At 34.8% G+C, this 21,714-nt stretch overlaps 1 protein-coding gene across 2 annotated transcripts in view; it reads right to left on the bottom strand.

Moving 5' to 3' along the window:
- Window positions 1-19,397, bottom strand: part of LOC107660032 (calmodulin-regulated spectrin-associated protein 2-like) — a 58,119-nt gene extending 38,722 nt beyond the window's left edge. For both annotated transcript variants that reach the window (XM_016449191.1, XM_016449200.1), the window contains exons 1-3: window positions 18,758-19,397; window positions 11,643-11,902; window positions 2,057-2,218 (exon numbers count right to left, since the gene is read on the bottom strand). In XM_016449191.1, the coding sequence (XP_016304677.1) occupies window positions 2,057-2,218; window positions 11,643-11,902; window positions 18,758-18,896 (561 nt within the window). In that variant the 5' untranslated portion in view covers window positions 18,897-19,397. The remainder of the gene's footprint in view (window positions 1-2,056; window positions 2,219-11,642; window positions 11,903-18,757) is intronic.
- Between the last annotated feature and the right edge of the window lie 2,317 nt (window positions 19,398-21,714).

Genomic DNA, 21,714 nt, shown 5'->3' with positions numbered 1-21,714 from the left:
GATTCGTTCAAACGGCTGATTCATTCAGGAATGAAGTAAACGACTCTCGTTATGAATGGGCCTTTGAATTATTGATTCATATGATTCGTTCAAAACGCAGATTCATTCAGAAACTAAACACTGCTGTGTTGCTCACAGACGCACAACAGTTCTGCTATGGCTTTAAGGGTAATATGTTCTTTGCAAAATTGAGCAAAAGCACATAATATTGTGTTTAAAATATAACACTATCAACTTCTTATTTGCGGAACTGTTGTATAAAATCACATTTAAACTTGTGATATTCGTAACAAAAACAGCATTCATGTAATGCTGCTCTCGCTGCTCGTGTGATATCGTATGATATAAATATGAGACAAAAACTCATACAGGGGCATTTTTTGCACCAATAGCTTGAATTTTAGGGCATAACTGCATTTATGGAGTTGTTGTCCTGCATCATATTTGTCAGCAGTCAACTGTATAAAATATAAGTTGACATACCGGTCTGGGGGCGGGGCCAGTCCGTTATTTTTGCATAACTAATTAAGTTAACGCGTTAAACTGACAGCCCTATTTTTTACATATTTATGAGATGCAAAGATATGAGATGTACATAGATTTAACTTTTATCAACCTGTTGTTTGCATTTGGCATATTTTATGCATAAGAAAAACAAAGTCTTATAGAAATAGTATTTGTCAGCTTGTCTAGTTAATCACTTATGTTTTCATGATAAGATGCAGTATAGTTGCTGATATTTGATATTGATGTACCAAGAAATGGAAATGGGATAAAAAGTTAAGATAAATTGAAACAATACAACAGTGACATTCTAGCAAGATTAAAAGCAAACTTTATGTCATTAGCACCTGGTTATTATTTTACATACATTACTGATCTTTTTTAAAATCTTTTGTTCAGCCAGCATCAGCCCATTGGGCACTCTTTAAATAAATTAAGCCAACATTAACACTATTTTCAACTGGCATGCATTGTTTCTGTCAGCTAGTGATGTTACGTTCAACACCGAAGCTTGTATCAAAAAACGTTATGCTGTGACGAGTGTTACCATGTTTATAGACCGTTGACAGTAGTGATGGAGAAGTGAAGTGTTCTGAACCAGCGAAGCTTTCAACACAATTGTATCGGGAAAAGGTTCATTACTCAAAGCTTTTCATCAATCTAGTGCTCATAAAAATAAATAACACCTTCCAAAGTGCTGTGTTCCATTACAGATGCTGGTTTCACATCTGGTTCTACAAATGATTCTTTATTTTATTGTATATAAATAATGGTCACTGTCAAAGTCATTCATTTGTGTAGGTGTACTGCCACTAAAATAAGTTAAATAAATGAAACATAAATTCATAAATTAAATCTGTGATCTGGTCTGTCTATTTTTAACTCTGCCTCAGTCCTTAGACTGTTATTTAATGGGCAAAGTTCATTTGAGCTTAATGTATAAATAAAAAGCAATGCTAACACATTATAATGTAAAGGACGCTGAGGTTCGCTTCGTTTGAACCAGATACTGAAGCAGTCACGTGGTTTTCAGGCGAATGAAGCTTCGGACGTCATAGATCACGTGCTTTTGGCAAAACGAATCAAGCTCCGATACAGGGCTTCAATGTGAAATGTGTTGTTCCCTATCTGTCGGTCACTGTGTGCATAGTTAGTAAGCATGCTGACATCATCCATAGCAACGAGGTCAACCCCGCCCTTACTCTTAGCTTAAGACTTCTCTCTATTCCTTAGTAAAAGTTTGTCTCAGCAGCTTTGTGAATATGTCTTAAGAGAAAACTAAAAACTTTTACTGCTATTTAGGAGAACTCTTAGTGGTAAGATAAAATGTTTTGTTATATTTTTAACAAATATTGTTATATTTTTAAAATATTATTAGTAAATATTGACTTTAATTTAATTTAATTTGCTACATTGGTATATTAAACTGGCATTATACTGGCTGTTAGCTGCACCGCACTCCAGATAACATCAGAATTGCAGGTTGGAAAACCCATAGGTCAACCAATAGGTCATGACCATAGGTCAATCATGAATGCTATGGGATTCTCACCTTACTGATCCAAGTGGTTATTGCCTCTTCAGCGTCATAAGGGAAGTCCACCTCAGGAAGAAACGGAGTAAATTTCTGTATGCAGGTCAGCACTCTCTCCACACTGACCATTTCAACTGTGTACGACATCATTAAAGTGTCAATCATCGCCAGGTGAGAACTCTAAAATGACAAGAGGAAAAAGAGAATGCACAAAACGTAAGCATATCTTTCTTCCTATTAATCCCCAACACAAATGTGCCTAAATTGCAAGTATCAGTTATTTTACAATGGACACAAATAGCTGTTTTCCAAAGATTTGGTGCAATGTTATGTAGAGGCAATCTATCCAGATCTTTTGTGCATTGTTCATCAAAATAAATCTTACTGGTTTAACATGCACTACATACCAAGAAAGTCATAAACAATATGACGATCTGGTGCCATTTCTTCAACTAGTGTTAAACCAAACATGGCCTTTTTCTGTCTGCTTAGTCAGTCTCTCACCTCTAGAGAGTGCTATTGAAATGACAGTATGTACAGTATTAAGCAGTGTTCTCATCCAATCAAAATGAATGAATACTAACATCATAATCTATGATGTGCAACACAAACAACTCTGTTTAAAAAAAGTAGTTTAGTGTTTCATTGACCCTTTAAAGAGCCCTAAAATTGAAGAGGGAAACAGGGTCGCTTTGGAGTACTTTAAGTCATTAGCATTTAAACTTAGTTAAGTCCAACCCCAAACTAAATCTTAAAATTCCAGATTAATAAAATTCTCTTAATCCCCTTATTTCAAAAATAATGTGCAAATAGCAAATAACACTTAGAACCCCCCTGAAATCAACTTTAATCTCAAGTAAACTTTAAAGAGATTATTTAAGCATATGTTTGCTTGTAATTTAACTATACCCTCCTTTTTAATCCTCCTAATCCATTAAAAATCAACATACACCTTTTGTATTTGAGTCACTTTTGACCCAGTGCAATTTAAGATTAAAACTTTCTCAATTTAATTTTCAACAAAATCATGTGTGACCCTGGACCACAAAACCAGTCTTAAGTCGCTGGGGTATATTCAATAGCCAAAAATACATTGTATGGCTCAAAATGATAGATTTTTCTTTTATGCCAAAAATCATTATGACATTAATTAAAGATCATGTTCCATGAAGATATTTTGTACATTTCCTACCGTAAATATATCAAACCTTAATTTTTTATTAGTAATATGCATTGCTAAGAACTTCATTTGGACAACTTTAAAGGCGATTTTCTCAATATTTTGATTTTTTTGCGCCCTCAGATTCCAGATTTTCAAATAGTTGTATCTCAGCCAAATTTTCCAAATATCCTATCCTAACAAACCATACATCAATGGAAAGCTTATTTATTCAGCTTTCAGATGATGTATAAATCTCAATTTCGAAAAATTGACCCTTATGACTGGTTTTGTGGTCCAGGGTCACATATTGTATATGAAAACATTGTGCAAAGCCTCAGTTGATACCTGGGTCAAGATTGCAAAAGGTGCTACAATTTTTTTTTTTTTATAAATAGTTTAAAAAATATATGCTGACTATTTTAAGTGTATTTTGATAGAAAGTTTATGCAGGAATAAGTTGTAGGTTATGTCTGGCAATCTCTTCTCTAAAATCTCTTCTTTAAAGAAAGTGTAACTTTCTGATTAAAATTATAAAACTGACATTTTACTTAACCATATAATCCTTAAGCCACTAAAACATACAAATAACAGTTTAATCCATGGAGATCAGCAAGCCTAGGCTTTTCATCATCCCTAAATACCAAGGAAAATATTTAGCTAAGACTGAAATCTGTATAAATCAACTTCAGAAAAATGTGCTCATATTTTGCCCATACGACACAGACTCTTTGCATGATAAAAATTAATTCAATATACAAATTTAAAGCACTTCTCATGAATACTAACAGATGACAAGCGTTTAAATTTTTCTCAGTCTGATTGATCCTGGGTTTAAACCCTTACACAAATAAAATATATTTCCTAATATATGAATGATTGATATATTAAACGACATAATGGTATATTAGAAATGATACAGAATAATATATTGTGTACATATATTACAGTATATTGAATAATATATAAGGAATTGCTGCTTTCATATATTGAAAAATATGTGACAATATATTTACTTATATATCACAATATATATAATATAGGGCTATACAATACATGTATCATCTGACTGTCAGCGCTGCGCTACTGAAGCACGTCTGATTCTTCTATGGGCTTACCCACAATATATTTTCAAATATATTTTTAGATATTTAATATATTTTTGAAAATATATTTTAAGAATATAAAGCAAAGAAAATATATTTCCTAATATATGAATGATTGATATATTAAATGACATAATGGTATATTAGAAATTATACAGAATAATATATTGTGTAAATATATTACACAATATATTGAATAATACATAAGGAATTGCCGCTTTTCATATATTGAAAAATATGTGACGATATATTTACTTATATATCACAATATATGTCATTTTATATTCAGTAATACACTTTATAATATATAGATGTGATAAGATATGGTACTGCATGTGTAAAAATATATTGAACATTCATGCAGTATATACACACACATATATGGAAATATATATTTCTTATATTTAACAATCATTTATGATATACATGTTTCATATTTTAAAATATAGCTAGCTTACAATAGCATAAGCACACCTGCTCATAATAAAGCACTTAGTGAACAGACTATCACTGTACTGAACAGTGCACTACCATTACTTTTTAAATAAAATAACATATAATTTAACAGTGTTTGGCCAATTGTCTTCCTGACCACACACTCTACTCTTCTGCACAATGGCAACCCCACAAACTTATAAGTTACACACACCAGAAACCCTTTTACATTTCAAAATAATACAACATTAAACACTAACAGATATCCCCATACATTAATATTGAGCAAAAACACATGAAATAACACTTAATTTTAACAATTTTACTCTCCTTTAACAGTCAGAAGCCAAGCATGCTGGGAACTAGAAATCTGCTGTAACTCATTGCGTAAATGTGTGTATGTACATCTATGTGCAATACATACTCAATAAAGGATCAAACAATGAGTGTTTATTTTTGTCTTCATTTCTAAATATATTTGTATGTATCAATATATAGCTATATATTGTCAATGCATATATTGCTGTACATTGAAAAATATAAGCACTAGTTTCCAAAATATGGAAATGTATTATGTAATATATCGCATTATATTTTGCAGTATGGTGAGGGGTCTGTGACGACTTGTTAATCTAATGAATAACTGATTTGTTAAATCAAATGAAAAATTGTGTTTTTGATTGGTCCAGACGCTACATTCTACATGTCCAACTGAGTTCTGCCACACACTTAAGCAGTCACACACATGCATGAAGGCCATGCAGACATTGAGTATGTGTTGACATTCTGGTTCTAAATGATTCAGGTGTTGTTCTCATAGCTCCACAATAAAATTATCACAAATATTTTAAGTGACATGCTCTTAGTAATATACGAAAACAAACATGTGTATCTGTTGATACTCATCCCCATACAGGATACAATCAATATTAATTAATCAGATTTCAACAGCTGGATTTATGTCTTCATTTACTGGATTAATTCTTTTATTTATTTGCTTATTTTTATAATTTATTAATTACAACCAAGCATTGAAATTTTTCAGTTCCCAACAAGTTGAGGGAATCACTTTAAGTGCTGTGGATTTTCTATGTATGGAAAAGAGAGAGAGAGAGAGAGAGAGAGAGAGAGAGAGAGATTGAGATTCTTTAGATATACAGACAAAAAAAGCTTTAAAGTCGGCATGAAATCAAAATTGACTTTATTTACTTTACTAGCGCACATTGCTAGTCTTGATGTGAACAATTAATCCGTGCAAGTTAATCCGCTGAAAAAAATTGTTTGTCTTGGTAATCTTTAATCAAAATCTGAACATTTACTTCCGCTCTGGAATAGCATTCCTTTTCTGATGACGTCAGTCTGACGGCTTGGAGCGCCAAAATAAAACCATGCCCTCTATTCAATATTCCGTTTCAGTTGGAAATACGTCACTACACTGAAATAAAGTCGGCAGCAACTTCCGGTTCACACGGACTTTAAAGGCTTGGTACAATGCATGGACTTCTGTTTTAGGGATTACATGCATATATTTACACACATTTGTTCATTTTCTATTTTAGATACAAGTACAAACACCCAGAGCCCATATTTTACCACAAACAGTGATGTTTTTATGTAAGAGATAGCAGAGGATTGTAAGGTCCTGTCAGACTGAATCTATCTGATAAGTTTTTCTATATATCGCAGGCTGTTTATCAAACCACAGAGGACAAATAAATTAAACTTTCTATGAATAAGCACTTAACAATGCTTCATATGATTCAAACGCTCAATTCATACATCTCATAACTTTCACATGTCTATATAGTTTCAGCTGTTTTTAAGCAATCAGGTTTACTCTTGAAAGTGATTATTAAAAAAAATTGAACCATTTTATGCTATAGTTTTACTTATGTTGCTGAATGTATGTCCACTGACTAATTAATAGCTAAATGGTCCAAATGTAAAGCAGAGGTCCAGAGAGATGGCCTGGGTACAGTGTGCATCAACAGGAAGTGCTTTCATATCATCAAAGTCTGAGAGCAGCAAGTCTGGAACTGCTTCTGAGGGCGCAGGTATCCCTCACTGAAAGACACACAGTGTTCATGCTTCACTATGCAAACATGCTTTTCTTCTCTCTTTCTCTCTTTGCATAAAGACCTGTTGTGTTTGTCCTCCATCCTTCTAACAGAGTGATTGAAGGGTGGAACGCTGCCGGCCAAAGAAGGTGAAGAGCATGAGAAAGAATGAAAAACAGAGTACTTCTAGGAACTACTGTATAAGGAGTTTTCATCCTGTTCACCTGCTCTTGACTTACAGCCTCACTTACAGTACAATCACATCACAACAACTGTCACATGCTCACATATGTAAACTAAACACACATTCTGACATCTTCAGCAGTTTCCATGAGATATTATTTAGAACAGATAGGTTTAATAGCATTTATAGAGGAAAATCATTACAAATTGAATTTGTAACCCATTTCAAGACTGGACACTGCGATTGGTGAATAAACTGAAATTAGGGCGAATTGCAACAGTCGTCTGAGGTATTCTGATCAAACTGCATGGAGAAAGAGGATAAAACAGAATAACAGAATTACTTTTTGGACACATGTTTATTAGATATACCTTATATAGTTGCCTCAAAAAGTATTTGCTCATTTTGGACACACTTTTTACACATAATAACAAAGAGGCATTGGCAAACATATGATGCTAGAGCTTTTCTTAGAATGAACTTATCTGAACAACTTCTTAAATTATTGTTAACTGCTCTGATAATTTTTTTTTTACGGATCTATGAAGTCAGTTCTCCTCAAAATTACACAGATGTCCTAGCAGAGTAACCACTGTATAGTTTAACAATAAAAAATATTCCAAGTAGAGTTTGCCAACCAGAAAGTGCTCAAGACTTTTTGTCTTAATTTTGAGCAATATACAGTGTATTTATTCTTTCATATTTCAAACTGAATAAAACTTTATGAAACGTTTTCATTGAAAAGTTTGCTGGTGCTGTATTTCTTTAAAATAATTCCCACTTGCTTTAATAATTTGTTATATAATGCAAATGTTTTTGAATTGTTACTGTCCAAATTTTTTGGGGGTCCACTTTGAAAATCTGGGAATTTTTCATATTTAATAAAAAAAAGTTTTGAAAATACAAAGCATGATGTAAAATGAAGAAAAAATATGTAATATTCTGCACTATTTCTAGGTGAAATATCAAATAATTAAATTTATGACACTGATCATGTGAATCCTTTGCACAAACAATCAGATGTTTCTCCATTGTATACATACAGTTTAAACCATACCTTCTGTTTCACCTGCTGAGTGAGAGCGTATGTGCAGTCGACACTTTTCTCCCAAATATGCTGATTAAAGTGAATTTCATCAATGCAGTTTCACAGCAGTGCAGACCCCTCCTCTCCAACTGAGTCACACACCCCTCGACACACTGCCGCAGTGCTAATCGCCACGCCAACAGACAGACCCACCCATGTGCACATATAAGTGTGCACTTACAGAGACAGCAGACTAAACTGTATTTTTGGACACACTGGGTGTATCTATGAGTTTTGCAGACTGTGAGACAAATGAAGCTCACGTTCTTTTTTCTAAACCTCATGTCACATGTGCTCGTCTTTTCCGAATAACCCTGCCAAACATAAAAGACAAATTTGATAGCATGTGGTGATGTGTTTTCATTTTGGAGCTTACTGTACACAGGGTGAGTCTGCAACTACGAGAGTTGTGGATGTGTGTGTTCGTGTCTTGATGTGCGTGTTGTGTCTGTGTTAAATCAGATGGTCTAGACTGAGCTCTGTGTTCTCGGAGAGGTAAAAGCACCTAAATTGAACACAGAAAAGATACTGAGTGTTACTGCAGAGACAGAGAGAAGGAGAGAGAGAGGGAGTACTGCAATGCAGACATCAGCAGTGCCTAATATGGCAGTGTCCAGTCCTCCACCTCATCCACCCTACACTTTACACCCTACAACACCCTTAAGTGAAGTGCACACTGCAGCTTACACACAGCCACCAAAAACAGCACAGTTTGCCAGTTTACCAGTTTAGTACCAGCAGATTCATGTTATCACTGCCTTAAAGGAATAGTTCACCCAAAAATGAAAATTCTGTCTTTGATTACTCACCCTCATATCGTTCTAAACCCGTTCGTTCATCTCATTGTTAACTGCTCTGATAATTTTTTTTTTACGGATCTATGAAGTCAGTTCTCCTCAAAATTACACAGATGTCCTAGCAGAGTAACCACTGTATAGTTTAACAATAAAAAATATTCCAAGTAGAGTTTGCCAACCAGAAAGTGCTCAAGACTTTTTGTCTTAATTTTGAGCAATATACAGTGTATTTATTCTTTCATATTTCAAACTGAATAAAACTTTATGAAACGTTTTCATTGAAAAGTTTGCTGGTGCTGTATTTCTTTAAAATAATTCCCACTTGCTTTAATAATTTGTTATATAATGCAAATGTTTTTGAATTGTTACTGTCCAAATTTTTTGGGGGTCCACTTTGAAAATCTGGGAATTTTTCATATTTAATAAAAAAAAGTTTTGAAAATACAAAGCATGATGTAAAATGAAGAAAAAATATGTAATATTCTGCACTATTTCTAGGTGAAATATCAAATAATTAAATTTATGACACTGATCATGTGAATCCTTTGCACAAACAATCAGATGTTTCTCCATTGTATACATACAGTTTAAACCATACCTTCTGTTTCACCTGCTGAGTGAGAGCGTATGTGCAGTCGACACTTTTCTCCCAAATATGCTGATTAAAGTGAATTTCATCAATGCAGTTTCACAGCAGTGCAGACCCCTCCTCTCCAACTGAGTCACACACCCCTCGACACACTGCCGCAGTGCTAATCGCCACGCCAACAGACAGACCCACCCATGTGCACATATAAGTGTGCACTTACAGAGACAGCAGACTAAACTGTATTTTTGGACACACTGGGTGTATCTATGAGTTTTGCAGACTGTGAGACAAATGAAGCTCACGTTCTTTTTTCTAAACCTCATGTCACATGTGCTCGTCTTTTCCGAATAACCCTGCCAAACATAAAAGACAAATTTGATAGCATGTGGTGATGTGTTTTCATTTTGGAGCTTACTGTACACAGGGTGAGTCTGCAACTACGAGAGTTGTGGATGTGTGTGTTCGTGTCTTGATGTGCGTGTTGTGTCTGTGTTAAATCAGATGGTCTAGACTGAGCTCTGTGTTCTCGGAGAGGTAAAAGCACCTAAATTGAACACAGAAAAGATACTGAGTGTTACTGCAGAGACAGAGAGAAGGAGAGAGAGAGGGAGTACTGCAATGCAGACATCAGCAGTGCCTAATATGGCAGTGTCCAGTCCTCCACCTCATCCACCCTACACTTTACACCCTACAACACCCTTAAGTGAAGTGCACACTGCAGCTTACACACAGCCACCAAAAACAGCACAGTTTGCCAGTTTACCAGTTTAGTACCAGCAGATTCATGTTATCACTGCCTTAAAGGAATAGTTCACCCAAAAAGCTACATAAATAAAGCTTTGTGCATAAAGAAAACAAAAATAACGACTTTATTCAACAATTTCTTCACTTCCGTGTCAGTCTTTGACACACAATCACGGGAGTACCACGACACATGCGTGTGGTGTTGTTGAGGCAGGAGGCGGCGTTCTGACGTAGAACCCAGATGCGCTGTACCTTGTTTACAAGCATTCTCATATTCTCGTAGTTTCATAAAATTACGGTTGAACCACTGATGTCACATGGACTTATTTTAACGATGTCGTTACTATCTTTCTGGGCCTTGAACGCGGTAATTACATTGCTGTCTATGCAGGGTCAGAAAGCAATCAGATTTCATAAAAAAATCTTAATATGTATGTATGAGGGCGAGTAATTAATGATAGAATTTTTCATTTTTGGGTGAACTATCCCTTTAAATTATGACAGCAACCTCAAAATTATAGCCACACCAAAATAATTCCCATTCTGACTCAATTCCCGTTTTTCTTGCTTGTTCTATAAAAATCACTATGAAGGCATTACATCAGACTTATGAAAGCTTCAGTCAGTAGTAATGATACACTGATATTAAAATTCTGGTCGATGACAATAAGCCGATTAATATGGCCAATTACAAATATTTTGTCTAAATAAATAAATAAAAAATCTAAATCAAAACATTTAAATCAATCATTTTAAAAACTACAAGTAAATTTAGGCATCACAACATCAATTATGGATGTATAACAATATCAATTATTATAATCAATTTATTTAATAAAAATAAAAATTATGGTTAACACCAATAAGCCAATAATTCTGGCCAATATCAAAATTCTATGCTATTTTGTCTAAATAATTAATAACAATTAATAGTTACATAATCAAAAAATAAAACGCTAAAAACAAAAAACAATTATTTTAAATTAAGTGAATTTAGAAATCACAGCATTATAATGCACAGTACGAAAAAAAATGATATTCATTTTGAGATTTGCTAAATATTACATTTAACAATGTTATTAAATGAGTGGTGTTTTTAAAGATTACCTTTAAGTGAGCAACCTGGAGAAATAAGAAAAATAAAAGTTTGATGGTTTAATGCTTGAAAATAAAGAAATTAAGACTAGAATTAAGAATAGATTAATATTATTATTGTAATTTTACATGTTTTTCCTAAACAATTAAAATTAAATGTTTTCCCCAAATTACACAGCCATAGTGCCCATATATTGTGCACATATTACTATGAAGTAATATTACTATTACTATGAAGGCATTGCAACAGTCTTTTGAAATCATTTGCAGGGTCATGTCACTCTTAAAATAAATCCTTGTATGTCAGTTTTGCAACAGAAAAAAATGAAGGTGTAGTGTCAAATGACTTGCCATCTGTATGGGGGTCTTGCAGAGGTCTCTCTCAGTCACGAGTCTCTCCTGGTCAGTGACATAGAGGCCTTTCTGAGCGAGGGCTTGGATGACAGCGTTGTGACCCAGCAGAGGTTTAGCCGCGTCGCTCCTGAGAATCAGACTCCCAGCACGGCAATACAACTCCGCAGAAAGCAGCAGAGACACAACGGGCGGCTTCACATGCTCCTGATCATACTGGTCTCTGTAGAATGGATCCTCCAACTCCACCGGTACACAGTCTAAAGAGAAAATGACAGGATTGTGATTGAATGCACAAGTTTTGGAAGCTAATGAGAAAGAGTGATTATTCAGGTGGTCATGTGAGGTGGGTAAAACATTTAAAAAACAGTACTATATTAATTTCTTTAGGTGAAAAAATAACTTAATGTGCCTTTAAAGTGGAAATGAAGCAGTCAGTCAAGTTTACATTATTTAGTAAAGTGATTTCCACTTTGATTTAAAAATATATAACAAACATGATTAATGTAACCATTTTAAAGAAAAAAGGTTGTTTTGTTATAGCTTTTAGAGCAAGGGCACCGCCATCTTGCAGTACCACCGCGTGTGACATCACGGGGTTGGTTCGCTCCGATGGCCAGTGAAGTAATATAAGCATTTCTTTACATTTTGAACACACGCTTGTTTTGAAATGGAGGAAGATTACATTGAAAGCACTGTTAAGTCCATAATAAGTGCAATTGCCTATGCATTTGAGCCGATACGGCGATGGGACTGAGTACTTCAATGGACATCGGAGCGAACCAACCCCGTGACGTCACACGCGGTGTTACTGCAAGATGGCGGCGCCCTTGCTCTAAAATCTATAACAAAACATCCTTTTTTCTTTAAAATTGTTACATTAATCATGTTTGTTATATATTTTTTAATCAAAGTGGAAATCACTTTACTAAATAATGTTAACTTAACTGACTGCTTCACTTCCACTTTAAAGCTGATTCAGTATCAATGTTTGGTCAAACAGGCTGATGTGAGGTCAAAGAGTGGAACCTGAAGAGAGAGGCACACTGTTTTCAGACTAATCCCATTACGACTCCCGCTTAATCTGATTCACTGAAGATCTTCAGAATAGCACCATAGACTCAAAACACACACAAACAGACAGGTACAGGCATGCATGAATTGAGTCACACACACATACAGACTGCAATCACTGGGGAGCAAGCAAACACAACTACACACACACCACAAGTAAACACCCAGGTACAGGCCTGAAAAAAATGAGTCACGAGCACTTGCCTACAAAAACAAAGCAGTCGTGATGCACACAAACAGAAATTAACAGCATCAGGATGAAAACATCTGCAGACTGACAATTCAGCTCTGTTTCTGACGCTGAAGTGCGACTGCAGATGTCTGAGTTTAGAAGGCCAAGGGAATTCCTGGCATCCCATAATGCTTCAGTTAGTGTGAGTCAGACTACATACAGGCGATGTAGATTCCTGCTCTTCCCGGGCCATTTCCTTTCAGTATGTCTTTGTGTGTGTGTGTGTGTGTGTGTGTGTTCATCAGGATGACAACATCTGCAGACTGACAATTCAGCTCTGTTTCTGACGCTGAAGTGTGACTGCAGATGTCTGAGTTTAGAAGAAGAAGGAAATTCCTGGCACCCCATAATGCTTCAGTGTTTGAGTCAGACAACAGGCGATGGAGATTCCTGCTCTTCCCGGGTCATTTCCTTTCAGTATGTCTTTGTGTGTGTGTGTGTGTTCATTTTCTTTTTCAGCAGCAGGAAATATGTGTCTTAAAGGTGCAGTACAGTTCCTGCTGTTCTTGCTTAAAAATAAAACTAATAATAATAATAAATAATAATAATAATTAAATATTTACTAATGAATGAATAAATTAGTTTATTACAAATTAAATAACATTAAATTAAATCAAACAAATAAATAGAGAATAAATGTTTTTCATTTTAAAAATAATAAAAAAATTAATAATAATTAAACATTAAAAAGAAATAACATAAAAATTATATAAAAATATAATTGTATTAAAATAACAATTTTTATTATTTATAAATAATTTGTACTTTTTTAAATAAATACAATTAAATAAATAAATAAATAAGAAATAAACAGCCATTTGGTTGTATGATTAGTTGACCATCATTATCCATCCCTATTAAACACTTATTTCCAACATTTGCATTAACTTATAACTGCTGGCGACAGTCTTTATGTGTATTTTCAATATTTACAGAGGCATCAGAACACTCTTAAAACCATTCCCCTTAACCTTTATGAAAAGATGCTGCGTCAATGGAAACCCTTTCTCTGCCAGTCTCCGCCAGTTCAGAGCCAGAAGCAAAAACACACACACACACACACACTTCTGTTAAGCTCACGGTTTTTCCTGAACATGCTCATAAAGAGCTGCCTGGTTATGGAAAGGTTTTTCCCCCACGTTTCATCCCAGCTAGATGGAGGACAGACGCAGGAAGCGGCTCTCGAAGGCACGACAAACACAGAGAGGAAGTGAGGGGTCAGAAAGAGAAAAGCCTGAGGCAGCAAGTCACCACGACTCACAAAAGCCTTTCAAAAGTTCAACTCTGCCCTTTGTGAGTTTATAACTCTGTTCCTTTATGAAATTATTATCTTAAGGTCAATTATCAAGGTTTTTACAGCAGATAATATACTATGTTCTATAGAATTTTGAAGATATTCTTAGCATATGCTTATAATAATCAAGTATAATGACATTGAACAAATTGTATGTTAAGGCCAGCATGAAATGTCAATTACAATCATCTTTTCTTCCTTACTGTGAAATGGCTTCTCAAGCAATTAAAAAAGAAGCAGAACAGGACTTGATTTCGTCCATCATTAACTAACTGGATTGTTGTTGTTTGCTAATTGCACTGGTTGGTTCTGTCATGATTTATTCAAGGTTGTTCCAAACCCTTCCAGGCTTTTTTTCTTAAAAAAGATGCCAAAGGCATTATAAAAGAATCATAAAAGTGGCTCTTAATACTTGTGGACTAAATTCCAAGTATTCTGAAGCCATATGATCACTTATAAAAACTGGCCAAAATTTAAGTCAGAATTCCCAGATAACCTTCCCCTCCAGTGGGTTGTTAATTGCTGCAACAGGATCAGTGTGTCCGCTAGTTTAAACTCAAGAACTGGTCCAATTTGTAAATGAATCATTAGACCAATTTTGTGAACAGGATCAACAAAATTATTAAAAGTATCTGACTCAAAAGAACAATCCAAATCTGTTCACAAATCTACCAACATCACTACTTTTATGAACTTTCCTAAACATGGAAAAGAGAGCAGTGTAGACATTTTGGTTTGTATGGCTTTAAACAACTTGGAAAATCTTATAGACTACTTTCATTCTACTTTTTTGTTCAAAAATGCAGCCAGAATATATATATATATATATATATCAACTTTGTGTTAAGTATTCAGGTTTTGGTGAGTTAATGATGATAATAATATTTCTAGTGGCAGTTGTGATATTTACACATTTCTCATAAAATGTAACATTCATTCAATCAGTCTCATACTCATATAAAACTGTTTCATATAAAACTGATGCTGTCATCTTAAAGGAGTCATATGATGTGATTTCAATTTTTCCTTTCTCTTTGGAGTGTTACAAGCTCTTGGTGCATAAAGAAGATCTGTAAAGTTGCAAAGACTAAAGTCTCAAATCCAAAGAGATACTCTTTATAAAAGTTAAGAGTCAACCACGCCTACCTAAAACGACTCGTTCTAACACGCCCCCACATGTCTACGTCACGATGTGGGAAGATTTGCATAACGCCGCCCAAATGTTCACACAAAGAAAGAAGGCGTAACTTTTATTCTCTCTGTAGTATTGTTGTTGCCGCCGCCACCATATCGTGAAGGCACTGTGTGATTCGTTGTGAAAGAGAAATTACTTTGTTTGGCCTTCCAAAAGAGGACGATATCATTTCTGTCACACGCTTGAGGTATTCGGCCAATCACAACGCACTGGATAGCTGGCCAATCACAACACACCTCGCTTTTTCAGACCGATGAGCTTTGTAAAAATCAACGTGTTTCAGAAAGACGGGGCATAGAGGAGAAACAATAATGTACAGTATGTGGAAAATAATGTGTTTTTTGAACCTTAAACCGCATAAACACATTTCATTACACCAAATACACAAAATAATGTTATTTTTAGCAGCATCATATGACCCCTTTAAGAAACAAATAAAGTAATAATTTTCACATTCCACATTATGAGTCCCTAATATGTAATATAACATGAACGTTTTACATTTTTGGTCCTTAATAACAGTTTACAGCGAGAATAACATTGCACAGAGTCACATGTGAACGTCACACACTCCCAGCACTCCTCAGGTTTCAGTGATGTAACAGAAACGAATGCTCTCTGTTGTGGTATGTGCAATATGCCACAGACGTTAGGCTGGAGGGAAAGACAGGATATGGACAATATCGCTATGAGGGCCTACTGGCACTCAAAACAGCTGTTTGTGGCCTTGTTTATTTTTCATTTCCGAGAAAAGTATTTGGATGACCAGACATCCACCAGACTCTATTTTCAATCTAAGGATGCCTTGCGATGGTGGGGCTCGTTTTCCTGTGTTTGTTTCTCATGCTGATCAGCAGTTTCACTCTGCTGTGAATAGCAGTAACCGATGGGGAGATATTATCACACTTACACAAAAAAAAGATTTTTGCCAAGGTACTAAATGAGGACCATATTCATGCACGATGGTATTTACATAATACTACCATGCAAACACAGGATCATGAAGGTAAATGTCAAAAATACTTGTTACTGTATGTATGGCCCCTTGTGAAAAAGAAGTACACTTATGCATACTTTCAAAAAGAGACTTTATTACGGAAATAATATAAGTTAAAAAAATTACTGAAGTACAAATGCATGTAATATTATTGGACACTTAATTGTATGTTATTTGCAATTAAATTAAAATGTATTCTGAAAATTTGATTAAGTGCAATCAGTTGAACTAAAGAGTGTTTTTGCGACCCATTTACAGTAGGACTTACAGTAAGTACTTTATGTATAATTTTATAATTGTCTTTAAAATACGGTTACTGCCAAATACTGACAAGCATTAATAGCAACTAAATTATACTTTATTGTCATTTCTGAAACTTCAAATTTAAATGGACTTTTAATGTAATGTTGAATGACAAAACAGTTAGTAATAAAGTTTACTCTTTAGAAGCACAATGAAAGATTATTAAACCATGTACTTTAAATTAAAACTTTTATTCTAAAATTAAACTGCACTCTTAAAGTGTGCTTAAGTGTGTTTAGAAACACTCATGCAAATATACTCTCTTAAAGTACACTAAAGTGGAACTTACATTATCTGCAAGTAGTTTTTTTTTAAATATACTCTAATGCATTCAATAAAATTCTTCTTTCACAAGAGGTGTAATGTCCAAAAATGATGGTATTAAGTCCAATAGTAGTTTTTGTTAATGTCACTAACAGAACAGACTCAAATTTAGGTGATTCAGAGACATCTGCAATAGAGATCAGAGTAAATCCGTGCTTTATCAACCACATTAGAGTTCATGAACACCAGCAACTCCAATGAGAAAAGCTGACTTTTTACAGACACACACATACTTCTGCCAGCAGCCGTTTTCATCGGGGCCCTGTTGTGTTGCACTCCACAGGCGTTTCTGTTGTGGGCCGGGCCGCTCTAGCAATAAAAGCCACACTGCTAAGGCCATGCAAGTCTGATAGTCTGTGTTTATGTTTATTCCAGCATCCTCCATGGGGAGCTATTCTGGAAAATTCAATCTTATTACTGTGTGCAGAAGTGGGGAATCTGCTTTGAGCATTCATTACGGACTGTGGGGACGGACTCAGAGCCATAAGCCAGACTACTGCCTTTCATGAGTCTATGTAGGGATCTAGGCTAATGGTTTCTGCAGACATGGCAACAGTTACCAACATGTAGACTTTTTGTGAAATGCACTGTTTGTAACCTCTGTATACTGCTTCTCGTGAGACACATAAGCACTTAAAATACCTTAGAAATTGCAGAACTTATGTAAATTTTGTTCATGTCTCCTAAGAGAACAACAAATGAATTCTCTTCTCATATTCATAATTGAACAAATTGGTGTTTTTTCCATCAACAAAATCCCTCCACTAAACACTCATGATGCTAAATTTAAAAATATGCCCACTGCATTTTTAAATACTGTTAGGGGAAAACAGGCATGATGACACAATTTTACTCCAGCCCATATTTCTCTTAGTAGGCCTACTTTCAAATATGAATGCATGCGCTGAAGTCTTTGTCAACAAAAAGGCAACTGAACACTGCCTAGGAAAAAATATACAGTTGATTGAATATTTGGTGAGCAATAGCAAGGTGTCACACTACAGTATATGGGTAAATTGTCACAGTGCAAACTGCCATTAAATAGGTGTTTCAGCTAAATGTAAAGATTAACAGTTATGAAAGACAAAATAATTCATGAAATTAAACCAGGGGTTTTCAATCTTTTAAATGTCACGGACCCCCAAATTTGATCATCCTCATGCAAAGGACCCCATCCTAAAATTTAAAAGGCATCTACAGAGTTTGTATACAAACACAATTAATACTGTGAAATATTAATATTATAAATATCTAAAATATTAATTTGACAATATTTGATTTCTCCAAAGTTCCATTATTACATTATTATTCTCTTGTAAACAAAAAAACTCATTATAGTGCTGTTATTGTACTGTATTTATTTGCTCATTTGTTTACTTATTTAAACCTACTTATTTATTTTTATTTTATGTTTTAATCTGTTTGCTTGTTCATTCATTTAAATCTAATTTTTTATTATTTAATTTATTACTTATTTTTAATTCATGTATATATATATTTTTATTATTATTATTATTTACACTCTCATTTCTCGTTTCTCATATCATTTCCACGTACCCACCTTGGGGCCCCCTGTGATCCCCGGACCCCAGTTTGATAAAACCTATATTAAACCACTGAGATGCAGTATAGCCCTTGTGACAACTTCCCCCAGCACTCAAAATCCAGATTTTTCAAACCGTTAAGCGCCACCTACCAGATCCAAAGGCTTTGGCGATGAGCCACGTCAAACTGCACGATATCTTGGCCCTGGTGAAATCATAGTGAACAACAGATTTGATCGTGGGCACGATGAACGTCCTCTTGCTCTCCTTGATCTCTGCGGCATCACCCATCTTGACATCTACTCAACTCAATTTTATTTTAAAAGCACTTTCAACACCACAAAGTGGAACCAAAGTGCTGTACATAAAAATAAAATATAAATAAGCATAAAACTAAAACACAGAGCGCGTCGCTGCATCACGTCCCGCGGAGCTATGAGATCAGAGCGGTGATGGGAAAAATAACGGATCGGCCCGAGCTCTCGTGTAGTCCAATAACCCTGCTCTCATATATTGATTACATACAGGAAAAACAATCCCAACTGCATCCCCGAGCGCCGGATTCAATATCCAACAAGCAAATCCAGTTCTCATCCGTTTCCCGGCATTATATCCTCAAGTTGGTGTAGATGACAAAAAAATCAATATTTCATAGGTGGCACGAGCGCCATGATGAGGGATGTCAAGTTCAATGGCGAGGAGAGGCGATCGACGAGTTCACTGTTTTGTGTCATGATTTCTCGTCTTCTTTAACTTTTGTAACTGTCCTTCCTAAAATCTCCCTCTCCCTGCGGTCCGCCTGCCGCACTGGCCTGGAAAAAAGAGAGAGATGACTGCGCATGCGCGAAACGCCCAGCCGCAGACAAGCACTGCTGAGGCAGATTCACTGTCAAATAAAATCAGATTTTACACACCTCATCTGTTTTACTTATCTATTTTACACATCTGTCCTTTCAGTTCTATGAATATGCTAATGTGTTTGTAGGCTACGCTGTGTAAAAAAAAAAAATCGAACCAGAATTTTTTTACTGTGTATATTGTTGATAAAATTGTTTAGGTTTGCTGTAAATGGCTTGGTAAATAATGGCTTAATTTACCCGAATTCACTCCTGTACGTTTATCTGACAATTAAACCCTCATTCTTACCATATACAAACATTTTTTTTACAACTTTAAAAAAAGTTTTTCTTAATATAAAATAGCACAATTTCCTCTTTAAAATAATTAGAGATTAAATGTACAATTTCATGTGATTATTTTTTAAATAAATTATAAGTCATTACCTTCACTGAGATCAGATCACAACTTAGATATTAAAATGTATTGTAAACATAGAGATGTAAGATGTTCATGTGTGTATATATAGATTAAAACTTAACAATTTTAATGTAATTATAGTGTGTATATAATTATATTCTTTATAATTATATCATGATATATTAATATTTTACATTATAGTTTAATTTAAAATATAATGTAAAATATTAATATATTATAATAAAATATATTATAATTAGTCAAATATATAGTAAACGAAGGGGTTCATTTATTTTGCCACTATCAACAGATATTTGTGAAAATGTAAAAAAAATAAAATAAATCCCTATATTAAAAAATTATTTGCAAGATATTCATTACAGCAAGCCCAAAGCTTGCAGCAAACACTATAATTGTCAATATTTATAAATATTCATGATTTGTTTTATCTTATGGTATTGACACTGAGCAACAGGAAAGGAAGAAAGGAGATTGCACCCAAACACTGTACATATATCTCTATGTCAATCAGATTAATCTATTAATAAAATTATGTTTTCCCTAAATGTTGGCATGTGCAATCATTAGAATAAATACATGATATTCACATCCTTTGAGACTAATGAGGTGGGGTTGTAACTCTGTAACTCTGTAGTAGAGTCTTAACTGTGAGGTGTTGAGGCAGATGTGAGTCCTCAGGTTGTGTTACTCAGCAGCAGGAGTCATGGACAGTGTTGGGGAGTAACTAGGTATATGTAACGGCGTTACGTAATTTAATTACAAAATAAATGTAACTGTAATCAGTTACAGTTACTAAGAAAAAATGTGTAATTAAATTACAGTTACTTATGAAAATGTTAACGATTACAAAGGGGGTTACATTTGAATCTTTACACACATCCACATACAGATTTAATTTATTTTTGTCCCAAATTGCTCTGACTATAAAATATGAGACATACGGCCCTATGATTTCCGCGATGCGGAAAACACGGACTGGTTGGAACTCCTATGACGCGGAATGTCACGGAATATGCAACATTTGGATGAATAAATCAAAAGTAGGTCAGTACACTTGAATCAAACGCGATATGGACTAGGGTCTGTAAATATTCAGCAGCAAAAAGACAATATATGAATCCTGCACGTTCTGCGTGTCTGTGGAAATCAGGCGCGGACTGGCCATCGGGAGAACCGGGACAATTCCCGGTGGCCTGGCAGCTGAATTTGCCCGCTTTTTTAATATTAATGTTATTATATAATTGCCTGCCGAATTTACTAAAGCGATTGTTTTACGAATTCGACATTCGATAATAAATCTCTAATAAATCATGAATCAGTTAGTTGTGATTGGGAATGCACTTCGGCACTCGCGCGCGCTCCGCACCTCCGCCAAACGGGTTGGATCAGAGTAATCAATGCAAGAGATTCGAGTGGACTGTATAAGCGCACAGGTGGAGCAGAGAAGCAAAATTACTGTTCAGGATTTCAAGTGCAGGTCAGTTTCATCTGTAAATATGCTATTGTAGTTTTGTCTTTGTTTACTTAGTTAAGCAGCAGCAGCCCATTGCTAATCAGTCATCACTCAAAATACTGTTTAAAGGACATCATTATTATCTATTGTAATGTTACAGTAGTAATTTAGCAGACAAATAATCATATCGTTTATAATAGGTTTAGGGGGAGCTAGGGCAGACAACAACACAACCCTTACGGAAATTAACAATGATTTTACCTAACCATGGTAACCACAAATTATTAACCATGGTTTTGGCTACACTAACCATAGTTTAACCATGGAATTTGTAGTAAAAATAAATACAAATGGTAATCCATTTGCCAAAAAAAACAA

The sequence above is a fragment of the Sinocyclocheilus anshuiensis genome, unplaced genomic scaffold (assembly GCF_001515605.1).
Source record: "Sinocyclocheilus anshuiensis isolate Anshui unplaced genomic scaffold, SAMN03320099.WGS_v1.1 scaffold850, whole genome shotgun sequence".
NCBI classification, from domain to species: domain Eukaryota; kingdom Metazoa; phylum Chordata; class Actinopteri; order Cypriniformes; family Cyprinidae; genus Sinocyclocheilus; species Sinocyclocheilus anshuiensis.
Note: the sequence above shows the minus strand (reverse complement) of the source record. Positions and strands in the feature narration are given on the sequence as shown.